At 39.1% G+C, this 26499-nt stretch overlaps 1 protein-coding gene across 1 annotated transcript in view; it reads right to left on the minus strand.

Annotated features, from left to right (window-relative positions):
- The window catches only part of chb (CLIP-associating protein), a gene marked incomplete in the record, with an annotated part of 81481 nt that overhangs the window by 36846 nt on the left and 18136 nt on the right, over nt 1-26499 (minus strand). Inside the window, 11 exon segments of the mRNA XM_074108611.1 lie at nt 11168-11215; nt 13458-13594; nt 15184-15312; nt 17811-17938; nt 19138-19257; nt 19654-19776; nt 20330-20517; nt 21885-21983; nt 23589-23705; nt 24409-24522; nt 25956-26080. Coding sequence (XP_073964712.1) covers nt 11168-11215; nt 13458-13594; nt 15184-15312; nt 17811-17938; nt 19138-19257; nt 19654-19776; nt 20330-20517; nt 21885-21983; nt 23589-23705; nt 24409-24522; nt 25956-26080 — 1328 coding nt within the window.

Raw genomic sequence — 26499 nt, forward strand, 5'->3', positions numbered from 1 at the left:
AAAAAGTTGCTTAGGTGACTAGACACGTTCTTTCCGTAGACCCTTTATTTAGCAAAAACTTTTTTTTCTGATAGCAATCTCTACTGGCATTTTTTCCAAAGCTTTCTTTTTCACTACAGCTTAATAAGCTTATTTACAAAATCGCGTTTTTCCTCAATTTTAATCGACACAGAAACGTAGGTAGGTTTAGGTTATGCTAAGTTTGCATCGGCCCGAAGGGTCAAAAACACATTGTGTCTGTCTGTGTTGATTCAAATTGAGAAAAAAAACGCTACTGTGAAAATAAGCTTCAGTTAATAAAGTGAGAAAAAAGATTTGGAAAAAATGCGAATGGAAAGATTGCAATCAGAAAAAAAGATTTTGTCAAATATATCGCCATAATCCTAAAAAAATCTGGCTCAATCAACTTTTAAGTATGTCATTCTATCCCGTAACCCAGTAGACATCAGTGATACACTTTCTAAGCAAAATGTTTGCAATGTATACCATTAGCATACTTAGGAGAGCCATGAAGGAATCGCCTTAAAACTGTCACTACTCTCAACTATTACTGGATTTGTACCCCATAAAATCATTTTTGGCATCAGCGATAATATTATGGGCCAGAGAGTGACATAGGCTACTTTTTATCCCGGAAAAATGCACAGTTGCCGGGGGAACAGCGTGCGATAACCGAATTCGACGCGGGCGAAGCCGCAGACTAAAGCTAGTATCCTATAACAAATATTAAGGTGCTTTCCCTTCATGTCGCATAGTTTTGGAAGAACCTGTATAATCAAAGGGTCAATTTGGTTAATTTTTTTTTTCTCCGTCTGACTGGGGCAAAGGAACTGGCTCATGCATACATGTTTATCTAACGTTGGGCTCCACAGAAAACCAGCGTTGCTGCACATAATGTGCGGCAACACATGCTGAGTGGAGACCTTTTTGGTCCTGCGTGTCACCAAAGTAACATAGTTTTAGTGCTAGTTCTAGTCTTAGTTTTAGGTGTTTTTTGGAGCCAAAATAAACCTCCCTTTCTTTCTTTCTTTCTTTCTTTCAATCAACTGTTTAGTGTAACTTGTTACCACAGTAAAGGTCTCCTGGGTAACTTATTACAAGTATGATTTTATGGGGTACAAATCCACTAGAAGTTGGGAATTGTGACAGTTTTAAGGCAATGAGGGCTATCGTTTTTTGTCTCACTAGATGGCGCACTGTTGCGTGAGGTTTTAAGTGTGGCTTTCAAGTCTTTATTACGGGCGTTACAACAAAGTTTAGATTAAAATCATATTTAAAACACCTTAATACCGTACCTAAAAATATCCCGCCAACCACAGTGTTGGTTAGTGCCGCGTTTTGTTCGGAAAAAAGGGAGGACAAAAGTTTCAAAAGACAAAACTGTCTCAAACACAGACATTCATTGCCCGTAACGCATAATTGCCATAATTAATTTCAGGTAATGCAACATATTCACAAAAAAAATCTAATTACAAATAAACCCGCGTAGCTCACCCAAAAACTATGAGATTTGACATTTCGGAGACCTCACGCTACACTAGCGCCTCTAGTGGCGAATTCATTCGCGATAGCCCTCATTCCTTCATGGCACATCTAAGCATGCTTGCTAAATAGTATAAATTGCAAACATTTTTCTAACAAATTGTATCACCGATAACTCCTGAGTAACTTACAGAATAACATACACCAAAAAGTTGACTGACTCAATAACAAGACGTACGAAGAACTGTTCTTAGGAACCACTAATGACAGATCTAAATGCGCCTCCCGTAAAGACAGTTCTTAGGGTCTGTATACGCTATCTGTCGCGGGTGCACTGCTTGCGCCTGCGGGCGGGTGCAGGTACAATCACGCCGTGCAAGCGTCAGCTAGCGGAGACTCTAAGGACCTGGTTTCTCTGACCATCCGCGGCGGCGACCGACGACGTCCGAATGTTTAGTACGGGAATGTTCGAGGGTGGTTTCTCTGAAACGTCACCGGCGGCAGGTAGGCACCGTTAATAGGGTATATTACTGCAACGTTCTGCCCTCAGAATGCAGCACTAGCACAAACCGTAAACAGGTTCTTTGATTGTTTTAAATGTCCGTAGGATGCCATAATATTATTATTTCAATTACATACATCCATACTTCCATACTAATATTATAAATTGTAAACCGTGGTGGCCTAGTGGCCTCTCAAGCAGAGGGTCGTGGGTTCGAACCCCGGTTCGCACCTCTGAGTTTTTCGAAATTCATGTGCGGAATTACATTTGAAATTTACCACGAGCTTTGCGGTGAAGGAAAACATCGTGAGGAAACCTGCACAAACCTGCGAAGCGATTCAATGGTGCGTGCGAAGTTCCCATTCCGTACTGGGCCCAACTGGCCTGGGAACTATGGCCCAAGCCCTCTTGTTCTGAGAGGAGGCCTGTGCCCGGCAGTGGGACGTATATAGGCTGGGATGATGATGATGAATATTATAAATGCGAAAGTGTGTGTCTTTGTATGTTTGTCCGTCTTTCACGTCGAAACTGAGCGACGGATCGACGTGATTTTTGGCATAAAGATAGTTTATGGGCCAGAGAGTGACATAGGCTACTTTTTATCCCGGGTAAATGCACAGTTCCCGAGGGAACAGCGCGCGATAACCGAATTCCACGCGGGCGAAGCTCGGGCAAAAGTGGTACATACATAAAATCAAAAACATCTTTCCCAACGGAGTAGGCAGAGAATACATCCTTCCACTTGTTATAATTCTGGCATACAATTCTCGCTTCCTCTACATTCATCCATCTTTTCATGCATGCACGTCGGTTTAGAGTTATCCTGACCCAACCTTTCTTCAGAAAGTCCTCGATTTTTTTTATTCGACTGGATGGCAAACGAGCATGTGGGTCTCCTGATGGTAAGAGATCACCACCGCCCATAAACATCAGCAACACAAGGTCTATTGCAGATGCGTTGCCAACCTAGAGGCCTAAGATGGGATACCTCAAGTGCCAGTAATTTCACCGGCTGTCTTACTCTCCACGCCGAAACACAACAGTGCAAGCACTGCTGCTTCACGGCAGGATTAGCAAGCAAGATGGTGGTAGCAATCCGGGCGGACCTTGCACAAGGTCCTACCACCTGCAACCTGATTTGATCGTGGATCGTCGTTTCAATTAATTATTTGGAAATATAGCTCTATCGTACTATCGATCATGATATCATTATATATCATGTTATTTTGTTACTAATAAATATGTCATGCATGATCCATCATGGCGACAAACTATAAAGAGAACTGACGTTGTCATGGCGGTTTGTTTACGGTCTGTGCTAGTGTCGCCCCCTGCGCAGAGCTTTGTGTAACATTCCCTATACGTGTGGTGCGACGCACATCCCGCCTACAGTCGCGTGTGACGGGCCAGAGAAACCAGGGCCTATGAGCCCTACCTCTCATAGCGACGGGTATATGAGAGACGGGCGGGCGCTCCTGCGACGCGCGCCGGCGGTGCAGCGACCCGACTCTACTAACACCCGATACTAGGTTCTCAGTCGACGCTACATATATAATAGTGTTACAAACCGTGTCCGGGCAGCGTGGAAGTGAGTAACACGTGTTAGTAAGTTGAAACACATTCACAGCTACAGTAGAGCACTGTGCCAAAGGAAACTTTCCAAAATTGCGGAATTTTTCATGTAGGATATTTCGGAAATTTCACAAATTTAAATTTTGTATTGGGATTGAAACTTTCCCTTTCTTAAATTAAAATTTCCTATTTCTTGTGTAAACTTCCAGAAATTTCCGAGGACTTTTCCAACTTTTTGGAAACTTTCCGCAACTTGCACATTTGTATAGTCGAGTTCATAAACCTGTGAGCAAAAATTTGATCAAAAATATCTGAGCACGCTTTTACGCCGTTAACAATAGAGTCGTGTGTAGAGTTGTTATATAATTTGGGCATGTATTGTAACTTCAAACACAATTTACATTGTTATTTGAAATAAATTGAATTGAATTGTTCAGATATTTTTGATCAAATTTTTGCTCACAGGATTATGAACTCGGCTGTAGGCTAGAGTGAATAGGCTGCTACTAAGCCAGAGAGATACTTTGGCCTCAACTGCACTTTTTTTTTCATCAGGAGAGTTAGGGGTCAGTTATAATGTAAAAAAAGTGAACTATTTTCGTATGCCAGTTAAGATTTACCGTTATTCAGTACAAATGGATAAATGTCAACATGAATTAACTATTTGAATTTGGTTCAATATTAAAAGAGTTGAGTTTCATCTGTAAAATGAAATCAAAATACATATTTTTTAATGGTAAGAAACAAAAAAATCTATACAAAGTAATGTTGTATTAATATAATCATTTTTAGACAAGGAATTTAATAAAAAGTTATATTTACTAGTATTTTCATTTACCGATGAAACTCACGAGGTCGCTATTTTCTTTTGAGTATTATATTTTTTCGATGGTCATAGTACTAAAGACCACGAAAGCTCTTTGATTTTTATTTCCCATCATTTAGTTTTTTTTTTCTGTGATGCTGGTGACATGTGCGGCAGTAATAACAGACAAACTACTAAGCCTGCGGGCTTAAAAAAAACAAGATGTCAACTGTCACATGTCAATCTTGTTGTTCATCATCCCAGCCTATATACGTCCCACTGCAGGGCACAGGCCTCCCCTCAGAATGAGAGGGCTTGGGCCATAGTTCCCACGCGGGCCCAGTGCGGATTGGGAACTTCAGACACACACCATTGAATTGCTTCGCAGGTTTGTTCAATCTTGTTGTTATCAAATAAAATATTAAACGATAGGAAAAAAAAAACTTCCGGTGCCCGCACTTTAGGACTGTCGAAAAAATATATAATGTGCATTGCAAATAAGTATATTCAGTCAATGGCTGCGGTCTCCTTCGCCTCCGCTATAGCACATTTGGGGCCCATTAGAAAAAGATAGAGTATAGCTGCAATAGATTCTCATTTTCATTATTAGAAAAATAAACCATCTACTGATGTGCCAAAGGAAACTTTCCGAAATTTCGCAATTTTTCACATTGGAAAATTTCGGAACTTCTCACAATTTTGTGTGGGGATTGCAACTTTCCGTTTTCTTAAATTAAAATTTCCTACATGACTTGTGAAAATTTCCAGAAATTTCCGAGAACTTTTCCAACTTTTTGGAAACTTTCCGCAAACCCGCACATCTGTAAAGCCACCACTATTTACCTACGAAAGTATTCATGAAGGTTCAACAACCAACCTCAACCAAAGACCACGACCACTTTGTCAAGAGTTTAGAGACGAGTCTACGTTCATACTAACATCATCCAGACTTGCTTAAGCAATGGACTAAACATTTAGAAATCCTTTTTGATCTTTTTTATTTTTAACTATAATTAAAATGAAATAGGGAGGGATAAGGATAAAAATGTATATTCATTCATAATTAACATAAATTATAAGCTATGATTTATATTTACGTATAAAATTAATGTACAGGGGGCTCTTAAAATAAAACGTATATTTAAATCCAGAAAGCTAGAAACTGACACTATTGTACCGTTTTTGTCAAACTTAAAACCTAAAATTGCTAAAAGTGGCTCCGTAGCGGTAACGTTTCGTGTGCTCTGCTACCCCATTTGGGAATACAGGCGTGATGTTTGTGTGTTGTGCGTGTAAGCTAGAAACTTACTGCCTTATTCATAAAAAATCCTTAATTGAGGTTTGATCGGTCTGATTAAGCTTGTTAGACGGTTGTCAAGAAGTATGATTCATAAACGCTTGCTAGCAGTCTGCTAGTTGTTGAGCTGCTGATAGACGGATTAGATGCGTTATGTTGGCCACCTTGACAAATCAAAGACAGAAAATGGCCTCATCGATAATTTAAAAAAAAAATTGACAGCAGTGACAGCAAATTAGCAGGAAAAAAAAGCAAGATGTTTGTTTTCCCGCCATTTCCGATCCGCATGTTTATGTTTAAGTGCAAAAAGCCGTAATTATGTTAATCATCATATTTTTTTTTTATTGTTAGTAAAGTAGTAGTAATAAATACCTAATTTAGAGGATTTTTAAATACAAATTCCTGAAAATAATTTTTCCTGTTTTTTTTTTAATCTTTGCGTAACCCTCCCTTCACTAAAAATGTCTTCGGTATGGTTTTTTGCTCTTGTCAAAGTCAGCTGTTCAAACTTGTGGCGGCCATTTTGTGACTTAGCAGGGAGATAAAGGAGGGTCTACGGTCCTCTAACTTTAGCAGAGCCTTGATCGATGATTAGCGCTATTTTAACAGCGCGTTTATGAATCATGTTTTTTAGCATCGGGCCTTCAATGAGCCTTCAAGGAGGCTCTAACTTTTTATGAATAAGGCTGTTAGACTTTTAGCCTAGCAATGTGAAATGTTTCTAGCTATTCTTGATCATAGGGAGCATCCATTAATATGGTGAAGCAAATTTGGCTATTTTTCAAAACCTCCCTCAGTGAGACATAGTGAGATTTGGCTCGACTCTTCACCCCTCCCATATCTCAAGTGACATTTTATAAAAGTAGTACATATTTTTGATTAATCATATTGTGTAGGATTTAGCCAGTTTAGTCGGAAACATGACACAATTTATTTAATTTTAACCCACCCAATTTTCCCATAACAGGGGACGTAACCATGGCCACGAGGTACAGGAAAAAGTCGAGACCTAATTACGTCATAAACACCCTGAGATTGGATGAGATTCATTCACGGCTCACGCAATTAATGGATGCGGTCATAGCTGTCGTCTATACTAATATAAAAAGAGGTAACGTTTGTTTGTTAGTAGATTATCTATGGAACGACCTAGATAAAAAAAATACATTATCGAGTCCGCAGAGACAATATTTCATTGAGTATATTCCACGTGTCTATTTACAAAATGGTTTTTTAAAACGATTTTTTTGTTACTCAACACCATTTTAAATCGGCTCTGCATACTCACGGCATGTATATATTTAAAAACATTATAATATATAAAAATACGCTGTATATTTTTGTATATAACTCGTGTACATATTCGAGATTTTTCAGCTTCGTTATTTTTCCGCTAACTACAGGCAACTAAATAACTTGACCAAATTACTTTTCATAGGACAACTCTTTTCCAAATTATAAGCATAGAGTTCTGTAGTTAACCAAAATTCAGCTAAAATGGAAGGCTTTATAATTTCGCCATGTCTGTCTGTCCGTTCGCGGTTCAGAAGCCATTTTTTCGATACAGCGACCCATTTGGGTGTCAAAGCTAATTTCTCCATTGAAACGAAAAATTTGGTCAAATTATAGTATTACCAAAAAGCATGCATTTTCAAAAACAAATACGAAAAGGGTTAGCGACGTTCACAAAATTGACAATTGTAATTCTAATAGCATACTTTTAATCAAACAACGGATGCAGTTCAATACCCCAATGGCACAATCAATGGCCGAACGAGAGGCGCGCTAACGCCATGCGTCCACCTGAGCTGTGCGAGGAAAAAATCCACCAATAGGATCACTTCTAATTTCTAACCACGCTCGGTGAGGCTCTATAAAGGCTGATAAACATGAACATACTCTTGTAAACAGGACATCGGGCATTCGTCGTTGAACACAGGCTGTATCTCATGAACCGTGATAGTTAGACAGTTGAAATTTTCACAGATTATGTATAACTGTGGCCGTTATAACAACAAATACTAAAAACGTGATTTTTTGCCTAATGTCTAATGAATGTTGTATAGATGGTACGGAACCCTTCGTGCGCGAGTCCGAATCGCACTTGGCCGGTTTTTTTACACTGCTACGCAATTTCAACCAAAACAAAACCGCCAATCCAATTTAACTATATGTAATGGATAGTGCTGGATCGAAATTGTATTCAATTTCAACGAGTTTCGGTTTTAATTGGAGTAGTAGAAGATCCGAACTTGAAAAGATCTGCACCGGTCTGATAATAGAATGAAATGAAGTTTATAATAAATTTAGTATATTAGAAAATATGCTAATGGTTTTGCTAAAAAAAAAACTGGACAGGCCATTATTTTTTTAATAATTTTAATAGTTTTTAATTAAATGCAGAGCAACCCTATATCAACGTGTTCACAATGAAACAGCGCTTACGTTGATAAACAATTTTTGTTCTATTATCTAATCAAGTGAAAGTAACTGGCATCGACATAACTGTTTGAGTTTATACCTGGCAACCCAGTAGTTCGTCCAGGTAAACAATAATAATAATAATAATTTTATTTATTCAGACAACTTGATCCAAAAATTTTGTTAGTATTTCCTTAAGACTATGTTAGTAATTATAGCTAGCCAGTGAAAGGGTATTTTTAATTAGGTGTTGCAATAGCAAACCCAACGTCTACATATTCTATAGGTTTTATACTTTAAGTCAATATAAAATTTTCTTATTATCTTGATGATGCAACAAAAATGTATTAAAAATATTTTTTGAAAAATAATTAAAAATAGCCTGTCCAGGATTTTTTTGAGCAAATCCATTTGTAATGTATTTTCTAATATACTAAATCCTACTAATATTATAAATGCGAAAGTTTGTGAGTGAGTGAGTGAGTGAGTATGTTTGTTACTCCTTCACGCTGAAACGGCTGGATGGATTTGGATGAAAATTGGTATGTAGATAGTTGGATGTCTGGAATAAAACATATGCTACTTTTTATCCCGATATTCCCACGGATAGGAATAAATCTCGAAATAACAACGCTGAACTTAAGTAATGAAATTTGGGATTGTTGTTTTTAATGCATTGCTTGCTTGATCTTTTGTTTGCATGCTTGCTTGCATTATGGCTTGCATGCTTGCTTGCATGCTCACTTGCATGTTTGCTTGCATGCTTGCTTGCTTAATTGCTTGCTTCTTTGAACCTGTTTTTGGTTCACGCGAGCGAAGCTGCGGGTAAAAGCTAGTTAATTATAAAATAAGTTTCATTCTATTATCAGACCGGTGAAGATCTTTTCAAGTACGGATCTTAGACTAGAGTTTGTTTTTGGCAGAAATCAGTCGAGGCTAGGATCAAACCGCGGCTTTTGCCAACTAGCCCTAGCTGCGTTATTTCCCTCAGATACCGTTTGTTGGATTTTTAAGTCAATCACTTAATTTGACACAGCTCCGGTGGATCAGCCTACACTTGATGCCGTGTAAAGCGTTGTTAAGCCACGTTTAGGTATGCAAGAAAAGTCATCCAAGTTGCATTACATTGATGTGCCGAAAAGTAAACTTTGCAGTGATTCAATTAGGGCTATCGTTTTTTGTCTCACTAGATGGCGCACTGTTGCGTGAGGTTTTTAAGTATGGTTTTGAAAGTCTGTTATTACGGGCGTGAAAACAAAGTTTAGATTAAAATCATATTTAATTCACCTTAAAACCGTACCATATAAATATCGAGCATGCCACAGTGTTGGCATAGTCCCCGTTTTGTTCGGAAAAAAGGAAAGACAAAGGTTTCCAAAAGACAAAACTGTCTCAAAATACAGACATTCATTGCCCCGGAACGCATATTTGCCATAATTAATTTCAGATATTGCAAAATATTCACAAAATTATTCTAATTATAAATAAACCCGCGTAGCTCACCCAAAAACTATGAGATTTGACATTTCGGAGACCTCACGCTACACTAGCGCCTCTAGCGGCGAATTCATTCGCGATAGCCCTCATTAAGCACTACAATGTAATGCAACTTGCACGATTTTTCTTGAAGATGTAAACCTGGCTTAAGACCATGCAGGGTTATAGCGCTCGTGCTCGGGATATGCTATCATACGGTACAAATAGAAAATCGTTCACATAAATCGACCATATTGAATTGGGATCAAAGTTAATACCGTCCAAACGGAATTGTGCTGAAAAATGTTTAGAACCAAATTTTTTTTGTTCTATTTTAATTAAGCCCGAATGGAATTTTGTCTAAAAATTCATAGCAAAATTAAATACGCAATAAGTGAATCTAGTCTAGAATCATCATTCCAGCCTATATACGTCCCACTGCAGGGCAGAGGCCTCCTCTCAGAACAAGAGGGCTTGGGCCATAAGTTCCGACGCGGGCCCAGTGCGGATTGGGAACTTCACACGCACCATTGAATTGCTTCGCAGGTTTGTGCAGGTTTCCTCACGATGTTTTCCTTCACCGCAAAGCTCGTGGTAAATTTCAAATGTAATTCCGCACATGAATTTCGAAAAAACTCAGAGGTGCGAGCCGGGGTTTGAACCCACGACCCTCTGCTTGAGAAGCGATAGGTCAAACCACTAGGCCACCACGGCTTTTACGGTCCACGGTCTAGAATCACTAAACTTAATTTGTAAGCTGAAACCGAATGATTTCAGGTGAAATACAATTCACAAATCGATTTTTTCTGAGTCTACGTTTTTTTTTATGTATTAGAGACAATCGAGCAGACGGTTCACCAGATGTTAAGAGATTACCGTCGCCCATAGACGTCCGCACCATCAGGACTGCAGATGCGTTGCCGGCCTTGCAAGAAATGTTACACTCGCTTTTTGAAGGTAATCGTACGTTAAGTACCATCAGCCAAATATATGGTCTACCACCCTAAAGTTGATAACCGTTTGCATGTCACAAAACAATAATGCCAATAGACGTGTCTGTCAACTTGAAAGTTCCACTTTAGCGACATGTTCATTTGATAGGAACTTGTTTAAAAATTGATAGACCACTTATTTGGCTGATGGTACATATTGCTTGATTCACAAAAGCGGCGAATGGATTGAATGAGCGAAAGAAAGTATCTGTGTTTTACCTATTTTAATACACTTCACACAAACATGAAAATTGTACTGACGTAGGGTACAGTCAACTTCATAAATAAGTGATCACTTTTGTACCTTCTCACTTTAACGTCATGTTTGAAAAGCCATACGAAATTGTGTAACGACTGAAAGCGACAAAGTACAGAACTTATCACTTATTTATGACGTTGACTGTACGTATCAAATCTATCAATTTTACCATGAGTTTTTTTTTGTTTTTGATGAAATCCACGATGGACAATTATCCTCGTTGATGTATTCCAAACTGGCATTTTTATGCGTAGGATTAATTTCGAGTTGTCGATTTTCCATTTGTACTCAATGCAATGACAATAAATCGTGCTCGGGTAAAAAAAAAAAGCTTTTAGTTCCGGCTACTGGAGACACAAACCTGACACACTGACAGACGGACTACGCGGGCTCGTGATGGCTCGCCTCTCTGCGAACAAACGTGACAGTTAGAAACGCGCTCTGCGCCCACGCCATTTGTTAGTTAATGAGGGCTATCGTTTTTTGTCTCACTAGATGGCGCACTGTTGCGTGAGCTTTTTAAGTATGGCTTTCAAAGTCTGTTATTACGGGCGTGAAAACAAAGTTTAGATTAAAATCATATTTAATACACCTTAAAACCGTACCATAAAAATATCGAGCATGCCACAGTGTTGCATAGTCCCCGTTTTGTTCGGAAAAAAGGGAGGACAAAGGTTTCCGAAAGACAAAACTGTCTCAAAACACAGACATTCATTGCCCCGGAATGCATATTTGCCATAATTAATTTCAGATATTGCAAAATATTCACAAAATTATTCTAATTATAAATAAACCCGCGTAGCTCACCCAAAAACTATGAGATTTGACATTTCGGAGACCTCACGCTACACTAGCGCCTCTAGTGGCGAATTCATACGCGATAGCCCTCATTGACAAGATTTCATTTTTTTAACACCTGTAAATTACTACAGGAATCGAAAGAGTTTTGCCTCCTGAACATGGGAAAATATTTATTATAATTGATTTCTCCATATTTAAAAAAATACAAAAAATTGAAAAAATATGGCTGAATTTTCCAACAATGTTTCCTTTGACTTTTTCACCAGAAAAAGGAGCCGTCATCATTTTGACAACGTCTCTATGCAACGTCTACGTCAGATTTACGTGTTATTTTTTTTAAGAGACTAGACAAAAGTAATGGATCTATTGTGTCGTAGTTTTGGAGTTATGCCCTTTGAGAATAAGCACATCTTAAAAAAAAATGTAATAAATTAATTATTAGTTGTAGCGAAATTTTAAAATAATCAGCGTTTTTCTCTTTCCAAACAGAATACAGAGAACGAATCAAATTATAGTCTTAGAAATATGAAATCTTGTCAATTATCTCAAAAGCATAAATTCCTTTTAGCCATTCACCGAATCGCATTTCATTTCGATCGTATCGTATATTTAATTATAGCGTTGCGTCACAAAAGTTTATCTTTTTACTCGCTATAAACTTTAGTCGCATTTCACCTCGATCTCGATCGATTAGTGTATTATAGTGCAAACATCAATTAACGCGTCAAATTAATTAGAGTCCCAGGCAAACATCGATCGCGGCGAAATGCGTCTAGGGTAAAATACTACACGAAAAATGAGATGCTACAAATTAATTATACTAATGTAAAAAGCTACGCGCAAAATTGCGTCAAGTACAAGATTCTATTGATTTTTTGTTAATTCGAGGTGAAATGCTATTCGGGGAATCGCTACAAGGAAGTCCGTACTCTATTGCACCTGTGCAACGACTGACAACCGTCACATAAGTAGTGTGTGACAACGCTCTACGAAGCCGCAATAAGCCGAGTCTCTTTCCAAAGACCGTTGTTCAATCTTTATGGCCGGTACCGTACAATCTCTAACCCTTTACCAGGCGAAGGGATATATTCCTCCCACATCTTATATCGGTTACTGTAGTCAGGTTTTAACTCCAAACTCCTACAAAATATTTGTCGTCCCTGAAAATAGTATTTTATTATCTTCATTCACAACACGCTTCTAAATCGCGTAATATATCTTTGGCAGCCGTTTAGATTCACTTGAACTCTAATTTCAGTAAACTACGGAGAAATTGGAACACTTCCTCAATTTTCTATGAAAAGAAGTACATAGATCGAAATTTTTTTGATATTTTATAGATTTGAGTGTTGAAAGGTAATGTAATCTTAAAAATTGCTAAATATTCATGCATTTTTGTATGACCAAAATTAGGATGTGGTTGACATTATCCCATGGCCTTATTAAGATTTGACTGTGCGGGAGCTATTCTTCCCATGGCCCGGTAAATTGTCTGTGTGTCATAAAAACTCGCGTAAGTATAAAACTGTTTTGTGTTCAACCTAGAGCGAATTCATGTACCTAGCTAAAATCTCCTTTTAAAGACTTTCCCTGAAGAATAAGATGTGGGGAGGATAATATATCCCTTCACTGATCAAGAATATAATAAGACAAAATCGAGTATGACAGTTAATTACTTAGACAGGCGATGGGATAACCGTAACCCACATTTTTATTTCTGGTTTAAAGGAACATCTCCGACTTTCGTAAATACATTTTTTACAAGGCGTTATATACGGTTGTCACAGTATATAAAGTACGTATGAAGACACGCTAGTTCTAAGGGGCCTGGTAAAGGGCTAACAACATACCAGTGCCGATATGTTGCAAACTGTCGACGCTGCCGACATTCCGTTCTCTCTCCAGCTGTTTCTGCGCAGCCGCGTCCAGACGAGCGAACAGCTGCTCCGCGTCGCCGGGGAAGGCGCGTTTGTACGCCCAGTACGCCCTGCATATAGAAATGTTAGGCAGAGGAACTCAGGGGGCGAGATTTCATGATTTATGACATTAAGGGGCTGTTTCACCATCCATTGATTGGTGTTAACTGACGGTTGAATGTGCTGCCGTCTCCGTCTATTCGAACAAAACAAATAGTGACGGCATCACATTTAACCGCCAGTTAATGCTAATAAATGGATGGTGAAACAGCCCCTAAATTGGTATAGTATCAAATCGTTTATAAACCAGCTAGTCTAAGTACCCAAGAAGTCTAGCGTCGGTATAAGCAAGAAAATTTGGCGCCCTCTTATTCAGGGTACTTATTCTAATCGGTCCGAATCGTAAGTGCGACATCTTTTTAGGGTTCCGTAGCCAAAATGGCAAAAACGGAACCCTTATAGTTTCGCCATGTCTGTCTGTCTGTCAGTCCGCGGCTTTGCTCAGGGACTATCAATGCTACAAAGCTGTAATTTTGCACGAATATATATGTAAACTATGCCGACAAAATGGTATAATAAAAAAAATTGTTTTTTAGAGTACCTCCCATAGACGTAAGGTGGGGGTGTATTTTTTACTTATCCGACCTTGTAGTATGGGGTACCGTAGATCTTTTAAAACCATTAGGAGTGTGCTAAAAAGATTTTTCGATTCAGTGATTTGTTTGCAAGATATTCAACTTTAAAGTGCAAAATTTTCATAAAAATCTACGGTCCCCCCCCCCCTCTAAAACTAAACCGGTGGGTGGAAAAATTTGAAAAAAATCAGGATGGTAGTATATCAAACTTACAAGTAAAACTATAACGGTTAAGTTTTCTTGACAATTATTAGTAGTTAAAGAGTAAATAGACCCTAAGGTATAAAATATACCTAAACTTGGAATATTCCGTACACAATACGAAATCCTTAGAAAAATATTACTTATTTTTTTCGTAATGGCTACGCAACCCTATTTCGGGCGTGTCTGACACGCTCTTGGCCGGTTTTTTGTTATGGGATTATCATCATCATCCCAGCCTAAACACGTCCCACTGCTGGGCACAGTCCTCTCAGAATGAGAACACTTGGGCCTATTTCCCACACGGGCACAGTGCGGATTGGGAACTTCACACATAACATAAAAAAATTATGACATTTTGCCGCCCCCTAAATGTACCGCCCGACGCTACTGGTCTGAGTAGCAAATGGTCTAAGAACAAACTGGGGCTAAACTGTTTTTATCGAAAAATTGAAAAGGCATGGGTTAGGTTGTTGCGTGTTGTGTCTCAGGCATGCGGAATAGGAGCTCCGTCGGCTTTAAGCCAAAGACTTTTAGACCACTTGTTATTTAGGCCACTTGCTACTTAGACCAAATTTTGCCTCTTCAGTTTCAGAGTTGATTATTAAAAGTATAAAAATCAACACGATTATTCTGTTAGTAGATCACAAATGGCTATTCAACATTCGTTAATAGTAACCTATACAAGAGTGTCTGTATACAGCTGTGTACTGCTGCGTGCGTCTGTGTGCGTAGTTGTGTGTCTGTCTGCATATGGGTCCGTATGCGTTTCTCTTTCAGTGTGTGTGCGTGTGAGCGTGTGTGTGTGTTAGCGTGTCACCGACCTCCTGCCGTGCGTGCGCGCGGTGCTGTCCGCGTCGACGCAGGCGCGCCGGATCGCGTCCCGGACGACGCACATCTGCTTCTCCAACGCCTGATGGGACCACTTGTCTAACAGCAGTACTAGCACTTCACTGCAACATACAAACTAGTTTAGACCGGGTCCATATCAGCTCGCATATTTATTTAAAGTACGAATGTAATGTCTGTCAGAATTATCGTTTCTCATTACTTTTTTTTAATCCAATAATTGTTCAGAATTGTTATAAAACAAACCTAATCTAACCTATAGGCACTTGTCCCACCGCCGACGATGAGCGAGAAGCGAGCAGAGCGAGTAACCAAAAACGAGTGGGTGAGCAGCGAGAAGCGAGTGTAGTTTTGTCGCTGGCTGTAAGCGAGTGTTCGCGTGCGACGGGCGATTACTCGCTCCACTCGACTCGCTCGCGCGGGGCGGCCGCCAAGCTGACATCGCTGAGCGAGTATCTATAGCTAGCGAGTTTTATAGCTCTCGTCGCTGCGACAAAAGATGTAAGAGCGAGTTCTCGCCGACAGTGTGAACAGCCACGATCAACTATTAATATATGTGTCTTTTACTCACACAGGATCTTATATCTTTTGTTCGTTTCTTGAGCGAGAAAATAGTCGATAGTCAATCGTTTCCTCGCTGGCGGTGAGACAACTGCCATAGTTTTCTATCGGTGGTAGACTTTTTTTTGACATTCTTAAGTGCTTGTTATAGCCTAAATTGAATAAAGATATTTTGACTTTGACTTATAGGATGACGTTTAAAAAAAAACTGAAAAATTTAATGTTTAAAATTATGGCAAACGATGATTCGGACAAACGTTACAGTATGACCAGCGAAAACTATGCGAACTTTGGCGCTCCCGTTTAGACTTTCGCCCTTATTAAATGAAATGAAATTGTTTATTAAAAGTAATAGCCCAGAATCCTAGAAATATATAATTAATTCGTCAGAGTATAATGATAAAAATGATGAAGGTAACACACACGAGTAATATTTCTCTCACTCGTGTGAGTCTACTCGTGACCACGGCCAATGTTATGTTGCCGAAACGTCGAGGTAAATATTACTCGTGTCTGTTAGCGTGATAAGTCCTGTGCGTGGTATTTTGATTTTGAGTGAAAATCACGAAAGTTTAAGACATTATATGATATGAAGGTACTTTTTAGCACGGCGTTGCGTTGATTGACAAAAGAACAAATATGTCCGTGTGTACACGCTATGGTGTGAACCGTCATGTTGCATGTAAATAGATAAATAAATTAATGTGTCCTATATAACAATATGTGTTTTTAAACAGGAAATTACTTAATTATTTTTAAGGGTCAATCAACTTTTTCTTGTTTGTTATTTCGTCCCGTTGTCCAAGAGACAACAGCGACAGTTTCTTAAAAAAACTTTTATAATATGTATATGCTTTTCATGTAACATCAGCCAAATAAGTGGTCTATCAATTTTTAAACAAGTTCCTATCAAATGAATATGTCGCTAAAGTCGAACTTTCAAGTTGACAGACACGTCTATTGGCATTATTGTTTTATGACATGCAAACGATTATCAACTTTGGTAGACCACATATTTTGCTGATGGTACCTACTGAGGAGATATTCCATAAAATAATGGGCTTGTACAGTCAGCGTCATATAGTACGTAGCAGTCAAGATCACCAAATACTTGGAAACATACAAAATAGTCATTACCAGTGAATCAGTCAAAGCGGTCAAATTGTTCGAGACATCCATCGTGTACAAATATAGTGGAGCACGCACGTCGCCAAATACTTTATAACATTCAAGCCGACATTATACCGTAGCAGCCAAAGTATCCAAAAGTATGGGACACCGCAGGAAACTTGACTTTATTACATACCGTGTAAGGTCCAATGATCCAGTTAGCTAGTCCTCTTTAATATAATGTGAACGGTGTTCCATTTTCAGTCTCTTGGTCCAAAATGCACATGTCATTACCTTTTTCATTAAATAAAAACTCTTTTATAATGTAATTATACTGGCCAATTCAAGCCATATTAAAAGGAAATCCGTTAATCCGGAATTCTGACAATGTAAATAAAAATGTGAAAAAAGCCGTTAGGCTCCAAATGAAAGAGACGGAACGATCACTGACAAGTTGGTACTCTTTTCGGTGATTGTCAAAAACAAAAAGTAGAATCTGACGTGTTAATTCGCACTCAACACGAGATTAAACCTTAAACCTTTTATATAAAGCTCAGTTTTCTAGTGTGTCCCATACTTTTGGATATTATGGCTGCTACGCTACTAGTGGTGATGTGCGTGCTCCGATTTATTTGTACGCGATGGATGTCCTGAGCAATTTGATCGCCTTGATTGGGTCAATGTTAACGACTATTTGGATGTTTCCAAGTATTTGGTGATCTTGACTGCTACGTACTATATGACGCTGACTGTATAACCACAGAAGACATGTAAAAACTCATGGTTGTCCAGGGGACGTAACCATGGCAACGAGGTACAAGAAAAAATCGATCGACCCTTAACCTCTACCCTGCATAGTCGAGCGGACCTCTCAATGGCGCCGTCTAGCAACAGCTCATAGAAACCCATGTAAACCAGCTTGTATAGTTACCTGAGCGTGGAGCGTATCTCTTTGGACTTGTTGGTGGTGAGATTGGTCGCGATGACAGGCACCAGACGCGGGCAGTGCACGTATGTTACAATGTAGCGCACACACACCGTACCCGCTGAGGATACCACCTGCGGGGAGGGTTAGGGTATGACAACGTTCATCTCAAAACTAACAAGGAAGGGTACCCAACTGTCCGACTCCGATTTGATTTATTTTGATATATGTTATAGAGTAGTCTAAAATAAAGGACACGTATTTTTTTTTTAGCTGCCCAAACTCAACCTGTTTGGAGAAAATGATGTCCTTCAAAGTACTGAAAATTGACCAAACCTTCTAATTTCTGTTGAGAGATTTGTTCCAAGAAAATTGATAATTAATTACTGGTTTCGTTATATGTTGGAGAACATGAAAAAATAATGGAGGCGTGTTTTGTCATTTCACCACAAACTCAAGTTTTATATAAAAAAAACGTCAATGTTTCAAACTTTTCATCGCTTCACTCACTTCCCTTTGGTTATTTTTTTGGCTTGATAACTTCTTAATCCATGATCCATGGTCCCGAAAAAAAAAACAATAAAAAAAACATTTGGCGGTTCGATCTAATAATTATTTAAAAAAACTGAACTTTTCATTATTTTCTCCACAATATAACGAAACTAGTAAGTAATTATGAATTTTCTTGAACAAATCTCTCAACAGAAATTAGAAGGTTTGGTCAATTTTCAGTACTTTGAAGGACATTTTCTCCAAACAGGTTGAGTTTGGGCAGCTAAAAAAAAAAATACGTGTCCGTTATTTTAGACTACTCTATAACATATATCAAAATAAATCAAATCGGAGTCTGACAGTTGGGTACCCTTCCTTGTAAGCTCTAATAAAAAACCCATCGACGTATATGTTAGACTGCATGTTTCTTACATAAACGGCGTACTAAATGAGTTCACAGCGCGGTGTCGTGTACGTTTCACTATAGTTTGTTGACGTCCGTGAGTTATATTCATAATTGATGCGCCGCGCGTGTTGTTCCAAACAGTTAGTCTGGTGCCGTAAGGTACATAGATGCCAATGAATAATGTTTTATTAGAGCATAAATTAAAGCTTAATGTCTTATTACTTTTATTTTTCATTTCCATCGTTTTAGTTATATTAGTTTACCATCAAGTCATGTGTATCATCAAAACTGAATGTTGAGTCGCCATCGCGGCCGCTCTATTATTAAGGCATTAGAGTTCATGTTTGGATATTTTTAATCACCTCGTCTGCTCCGAAATATCTGGTGGCGACGGTACATGTAAAGTTTCGTATACGTAGCGTAGCTAGGTCTTACCTTGGCAGCATTCTGTATGAGATTGATGAGTTCTTGCAGAATATACAAGCTAAACTGTTCCAGTTTATTCTTTAGCACCTTCGCCATGTGTGCTATCGTAATGCACGCCTCTCTGACCACCTGTAAAGATTAGCGCATATGTTACAAAATAACCCGTAAAAAATGTAACAAGTTATTAAAGCGAAAAATATTGTCAACTGTAGTAAGCTGCCATGCCATGTCATAAAACCGGGATTAGCACAGATTATTTGGGTGGATCAACTATTTCTTGTTGTTATTCTGTCCCGTCAGCGAGGGGACAACAGTAGTACAGTTTAATAGAAGAAATGTAGTGTCACATTATACTAACATGCTTATTAGATGAGCAATTATAGAACGGGCTTAAAACAACCACAAAAATGCATGTTTGGCAAATTTTAATCCTACAAGCTTACAGTTTAAAGAGTGACTCAGGAGACCGTAACTATAGCAACGAACGACAAGAAAAAGTTGATCGACCCATCTAACAGAGCTGACCTGACTCCGTAGATCCTTGATGACGACTAGAAAAGGCACCGACAGCTCTTTGAGGTGCGCCGCGAACTCCGTGGGATAGTTTAGGTGTGCATTCGCAGTCAGTAGAGAACGAATCTTCTTCAACTGCAACAAACAAAACGGACAAATATAAACAAGTCTTACGAAGGCTTTTGAGAAAGTTGATTGAAAGTTAAAAAAAATATTACGATCTGGACTGGAAACTCATCATCATCATCATATCAGCCGTAGGACGTCCGCTGTTGGCCATAGGCTTCCCCCTTAAGGCTGCGTTTCAACCAGAGATGTGGGAGGAATGTCTTTCTCATGAACCACTAGAAACGCTTCATTTACCTCGCCTCGCTCCGCTCAGTTTTTTCTACTAGACCTGTGCTGTGCGAGGAACAGAAGTGTCAACATCAGGGCCGGACTTAGAGGAGGGCATCCGGGGCTCCACAAAAGAGGGGCCCCCACAGTGAAGACTTTGTTTTTTTTTTGTTTCAACTTTAGTCGAGTAAACACAAACCAATCAGTAAAATATCAAAATCTCAAATGGCCCTCATTTTACTTGGAAAATATTTTTGGGGCCTCCACTCCTTCGTTGCCCAAGGCCTCCAGACCTCTAAATCCTGTCCTGGTCAACAGAAGTCAACAACAACACGCCGTATAGAGCACTCACAGCGTCGACCCTCCGCTCCCACTCGGCGGCCTTGTCCCCCAGCAGCGTGGCGGCGTGCCGGCACAGGTCGTCGAGGCCCCGCGCCCCGTAGATGGCGGCGGGGGCGGTCGCAGCAAAAGCCGCCTCGAAGCCCTCGCAGGACACAGAGCCGGCCTCGTTCGAGCCGGAGCACGTGACGCCACTTGAAACTGAGGACGAATGAATAAATAGGTCGATCAACTTTGGTTATGGTTACGTCCCCTGGACAACTCTTTAACCCTTTTCCAGGCCCCGCGAATTTCAATATGCAACCACAAAATTAATCATAGTTTTATGTTGTTTACCGTTGAGGGATTAATTTAAAAAGGAACAATATTTTGTAATAACTTCAATTGATTTTGTACCATATTGTACTCTTAGCAAGATCAAATATTTGTGTAAGTACATTTTTGTGGTCGCTTTATGCACTATGCCTGGAAAAAGGCTAAAACCATGAGTTTCTATATGATTTCTGTGGTTAAAATTCATCGCGCGTACATTTTTGTCATTACAAGGCCATTACTCTATGGACTATCCCGTAATCACATTAGTAGCATATATGATAACAGTTTAAAAAAAACTCGGTCACTGTTCTCTTGGATAACGGGACAGAATAACAAACAAGAAAAATTTGACTGACGCAAATATAAATTGGTCGGACCCAAATTATAATCGTGGCTTGAGTTTTACTTTTAGATAAGATACGATATAGTGTATAATGTATGCCCATTGGGAAAAGTCGGATCTCAATCCGAACACGACGGCCAGTGTTAATCAATTAATGTATTAACCCTTTATAGAGCAAGTTTCTTATCGCGCCAATCTTTTATTTATTAATTTTCACAATCAATCTAATAAGTTCTTTAGGCTTTGAATAGATTATAGCAGTATATGAACACTATTAATTTTGAACCTTATGGATGACGATCATATGGACAACTGTTATGGTCGCACGAGCGAACGAATTTGGCTCTTAAATATAAAGGGTTAAATGAGTGTCATTTTTATATTAATTCATGTGGAACTTCATTATTTAGTGACAAATGTCAAAACCGCTTTACGATAGGTATTGAAGCTGCACGCTGCACTGAAAGAGCACGATAAATACGTACTTTTCGGATAAAATGGCTGGATCAACTATTTCTTGTTGTTATTCTACCCCGTCAGCGAGGGGACAAATGTAATACAGTTTAATAGAAGCAACATTTCTTCTATCTTCTTTCGTCACATTATACTAACATGCTTATTAGATGACCAATTATACAAGGGTCTTAAAACTACCACAAGAAATGCATGTTTGGCAAATTTTAATCCTATAAACTTACGGTTTAAAGAGTGACCCAGGAGACCGTAACTATAGCAACGAGTGACAAGAAAAAGTTGATCGACCCCAATACGATGGAAAACCAAATCCTAATTAAAATTTGGAGAGAAATTCGATTTTAGTATAGAAAGCGTCGCAAATAAGATCTTACTTTAATTGAAATCTCTGCAAGATAGATACAGTTAATCACCTAGTTACTTTGTAACAACTTACCACTAGTAGCGCTGTTCAGTTTGGCGGGCGGCGGAGGCTTCCTATTGGCCGATGGCAAACTATACAACCCCGGTACAGTTCGTTTAGGCGGTTCGCAAGCTACTCATATACACATACATACATAATGTACAATATGTTGACAATAAATTCAAAGTAAGATTAAACAGTGATGTTTTAGAATGATATAGAAGAAATTAGAAACATGTTGGTGATATATTTTTTACATAAATGATATAAAAATGGAGGTAGTATTTTGATAAAATTTGATGTGATCAAAATGATAGATAGATAGATAAGAAAGTTACAATATTAATATAAGAGTATTAAATATAATGATATAGTGATGCCCAGCGTCGTTGCGTGATGTATTAGTCGCAGTCGGTTAAAGATGCGGCCCCGCGTTGAACATGGTAAAGAGAGAAAGGTTATGCGTTAGACAGAGTTTACTGGAGTTAACCTTGTAGGACCCAATCGCCAATACTTTCGTTTTTATCGCCCCTTGATATTTAAATTCTACCCATATAATTTACGTTACTCCGTTAGGTATCGATTGCATTTTTTTCGACTCTAAACTATACTGTTTCTACGGCAGGCGTAAAAACTTACAATGGCCAACCTTTCGCATGTAACTCTCAACGTCATCCTAAAACACGATACAACATACTTTGAAAGTTTGTACTAAGAGCAAGTGATAAAAAAAAGTGCATCGGACAAAATATATACTACTTCAATGTACGTTTTATCGCCTGCGCCGTAGCAAGAGAGTACACGAAAAACGAATAAATAAAACATGGGTCTTACAAGGTAGTAAAATGGCTAGAAATAGAACCATTCATTAGAAATATTACATGATCAAAATTAATCGTAATGGTTGTCTTAATTTTTATTAATAATTGAAAAAAAAAACCTGTGGTGACATCACTAAAACAAGATCTCAACTTGATCGTATTTTTTATGTTACAATTGGGAAATTATAGCTTCACTTTCAGGTTCTTTAATGTTTTTTAAAGATTGTTTTATTTAATACTACTTTTCGAAAAAAAAATCATTTCATATTTTGTATTTAAAAACCAATGGCCTTATTGTCTGAAACACTTGAAATCGCAATCTTTTTCACCACTTCTTTCTATCTAATGGTATAAATAGAATGAGGGTAAAAAGAGACGGTGAAAGCGACCACTAGCCCTAATGCGTTAGATAATACAGCCTCAGGTAAGTCTGGCTTGGTGTCCTGGCAGTAGCAATGTAAAGCAAACCTCGTTCTGGAAATGTATTGCCAATCCTTTTTTTTAGGGTTCCGTACCGAGGGTAATAACGAAATCCATCTGTCACCAGGCTGTATCTCATGAACCATGATAGCAAAACAGTTGAAATTTTCACAGATTATGTATAACTGTGGCCGCTATAACAAGAAATACTAAAAACTGAATAAAATAAATATTTAAGGAGGGCTCCCATACAACAAACGTGGTTTTTTTGCCGTTTTTTGCTAGATATTAAGAATAGAAATAATTAAATTAAAATAAAATAAATATTTAAGGGGAGCTCCCATACAACAAGTGTTTTGTTTTGCTAAAGTCTCATGTTGTATAGATGGTACGGAACCCTTCGTGCGCGAATCGCACTTAACCGGTGTTCTTTATATTTTGCTGCCACCATCACAGGACTCGCTTTCCAGATAATCAAGGCAGCTGTGGGACTGACCTGGCGTGGGTGGTCCAGAGTAGTCTCCGTCCCTTGAGCGGGCGGAGGTCGGTATGGCCATGTTTCTTCGCGCAGTAGTACGCGATACGAAATCCGCTTCGTCGGCGCCCTGATTGGCTGCAACAATGGAGACAGCTTTACCATCATCCCAGCCTATAACGTCCCACTTGTGGGCACAGGTCTCCTCTGAAGCCCAATTTAGACTATTCAAGATTGCATGCAAGTTTCACTACATTGAGGTATTAAACGAAAATACAAACTGAAACATGGATGGCACAGAAAAAACCCAGAAAAAGAGACCAGCGCTGGGAATCGAACCCAGGTCCTCAGCATTCCGTGCTGCGTGCCTTACCCTACCCACCACTGGACAGGGGTCTGGTGAGTAAGACAGCCGGTGAAATTACTGGCACTTGAGGTATCCCATCTTAGGCATCTAGGTTGGCAACGCATCTGCAATACCCCTGGTGTTGCAGATGTTTATGGGCGGTGCTGATCTTTTACCATCAGGAGACGCACTTGCTCGTTTGCCATCCAGTCGAATAAAAAAAAAGGAAACTGAATCACGTACCAGGGAACCTTTGTGCTACTAATATCATGTTTACATCCCATACATACGCCAAAGAAGTCATAGCGAAATTGATTATGAAAGGGTTCCACCCTGATACATGATTCAGTTCTTGACTGTAACTTAATAGTGGCATACGGTATTTTGCTGCAGAGTCATTTGTGTAAGATTTCAACACTTCACTCTCTCTTGACTGTCAGAAATCTTAAAAAAAAGAAGTTCAATGACAACAAAAAGCATAGATTGAATAGATACCTGTAGGTAATAATAAGCCAGCTTCTCTGGCCTCGTCGAATTTCTGCTCAAGCAGAGATAGTTTCTGAGCCGGAACCAGCTCTTTCTTCTTCAGGTCCGATCTTAATCTTTCACCTGTGGAAAGAACAAGTTATGTAATAGGATTCTACGTTACAATAAAGTAGTATTGCAAAATAAAATGAAAAAACGTCAACAATCATTATTTTGTCACGCAACACAGGAGACACCAGTAATACTTTTGCAGGTGGTAGGACCTTGTGCAAGGTCCGCCCGGATTGCTACCACCATCTTGCTCGCTAATCCTGCCGTGAAGCAGCAGTGCTTGCACTGTTGTGTTTCAGCGTGGAGAGTAAGACAGCCGGTGAAATTACTGGCACGTGAGGTATCCCATCTTAGGCCTCTAGGTTGGCAACGCGTCTGCAATACCCCTGGTGTTGCAGATGTTTATGGGCGGTGGTGATCTCTTACCATCAGGAGACCCATTTGCTCGTTTGCCATCCAGTCAAATAAAAAAAACTTGCTTAGAAAAGCATTGCTTAAGCATTGTTTAGGACATGAACCATGAAGGAATGAGGGCTATCGCGTATGAATTCGCCACTAGAGGCGCTAGTGTAGCGTGAGGTCTCCGAAATGTCAAATCTCATAGTTTTTGGGTGAGCTACGCGGGTGTATTTATAATTAGAATAATTTTGTGAATATTTTGCAATATCTGAAATTAATTATGGCAAATATGCGATTCGGGGCAATGAATGTCTGTGTTTTGAGACAGTTTTGTCTTTTGGAAACCTTTGTCTTTCCTTTTTTCCGAACAAAACGGGGACTATGCAACACTGTGGCATGCTCGATATTTTTATGGTACGGTTTTAAGGTGTATTAAATATGATTTTAATCTAAACTTTGTTTTCACGCCCGTAATAACAGACTTTGAAAGCCATACTTAAAAACCTCACGCAACAGTGCGCCATCTAGTGAGACAAAAAACGATTGCCCTCATTGCCTTAGAACTGTCACAACTCCTATAACTTTTAGTGGATTCGTACCCCATTAAACCTTACTTTAAATAAGTAACCAGTGAGACATTGTCATGGCAACAAGTCACACTAAAAAGTTGATTTACCTATTGAATAACAGCGTTTCATACCACACCACTATAATAATCAAACCAACAGAACTTCTAGAGCCCCCTTTGATAAGCGGGTTATGGGAAGCAAAAGTAAAAGTCACGAAACGTGTCCACTACCAACATGTCGAAACACGTCAACCATTACCTGTATGACTAGAATTGTTCAATAACCCTGCTGAATAACATACTCCACAGACACCTTCACTAGGTGGCTTATAGGAAATGAGGAAGCAACAATAATAGGGACAAAATGCGTCTTCTCACCATTATGTCGTCACGTATCAACCATTATTTTATTTAAACCATTAATTGCATGTAGTTTCACACCAAACTGCTATAATTCAACCAACAGAACCTCCAGAGCCCCCTTTGATAGGCGGGTTTTGGGAAGCAAAAGGAAAATTCACGAAACGTGTCCACTTACCAACATGTCGGTACATGTCGACCATCAGCTGCATGGCAGCGTCTCTTACTGCGCTGCTGGGATCACCCAGCAGCCCGGCCAGGTTGGGGACGGCTGCTCGCAGCTGTAACTCTTGGGCACCGTGACTGAAAGAACGGTTTTCTAATATTAGATTTTAACACAAAAAACTTCAACTGTTCATTTACTCATACTATCCTTTATTTTTTCTAGTTAATCAAACATAACTTTAGAAACTGCTATTGTTCATGGCCGTTGGCGCCTTGGTCTTAGACAAGGAATTACTTTGAAATTGCTGACAAAGAAAAGTCAATTTAAAACCACATCTCTTAGGAATATTTTTGACCACACCCTTGGCTATGGCTATGTATTATAAAAGTTGTTTTAACAAACTTTTCGACAAGACAAGCGCTCGTAACACGTCAAGGACAACGCTAGACTGCGAGCAAATGAGACGACGCGCATTCTGCGCTTTCGCATTTTGTCTGAAGCTTATTTTCAAAATCGCGTTTTCCGCAATATTAATCGACTCAGAAACATAGGTAGG

The sequence above is a fragment of the Choristoneura fumiferana genome, chromosome 27 (genome assembly GCF_025370935.1).
Source record: "Choristoneura fumiferana chromosome 27, NRCan_CFum_1, whole genome shotgun sequence".
Taxonomy (NCBI): domain Eukaryota; kingdom Metazoa; phylum Arthropoda; class Insecta; order Lepidoptera; family Tortricidae; genus Choristoneura; species Choristoneura fumiferana.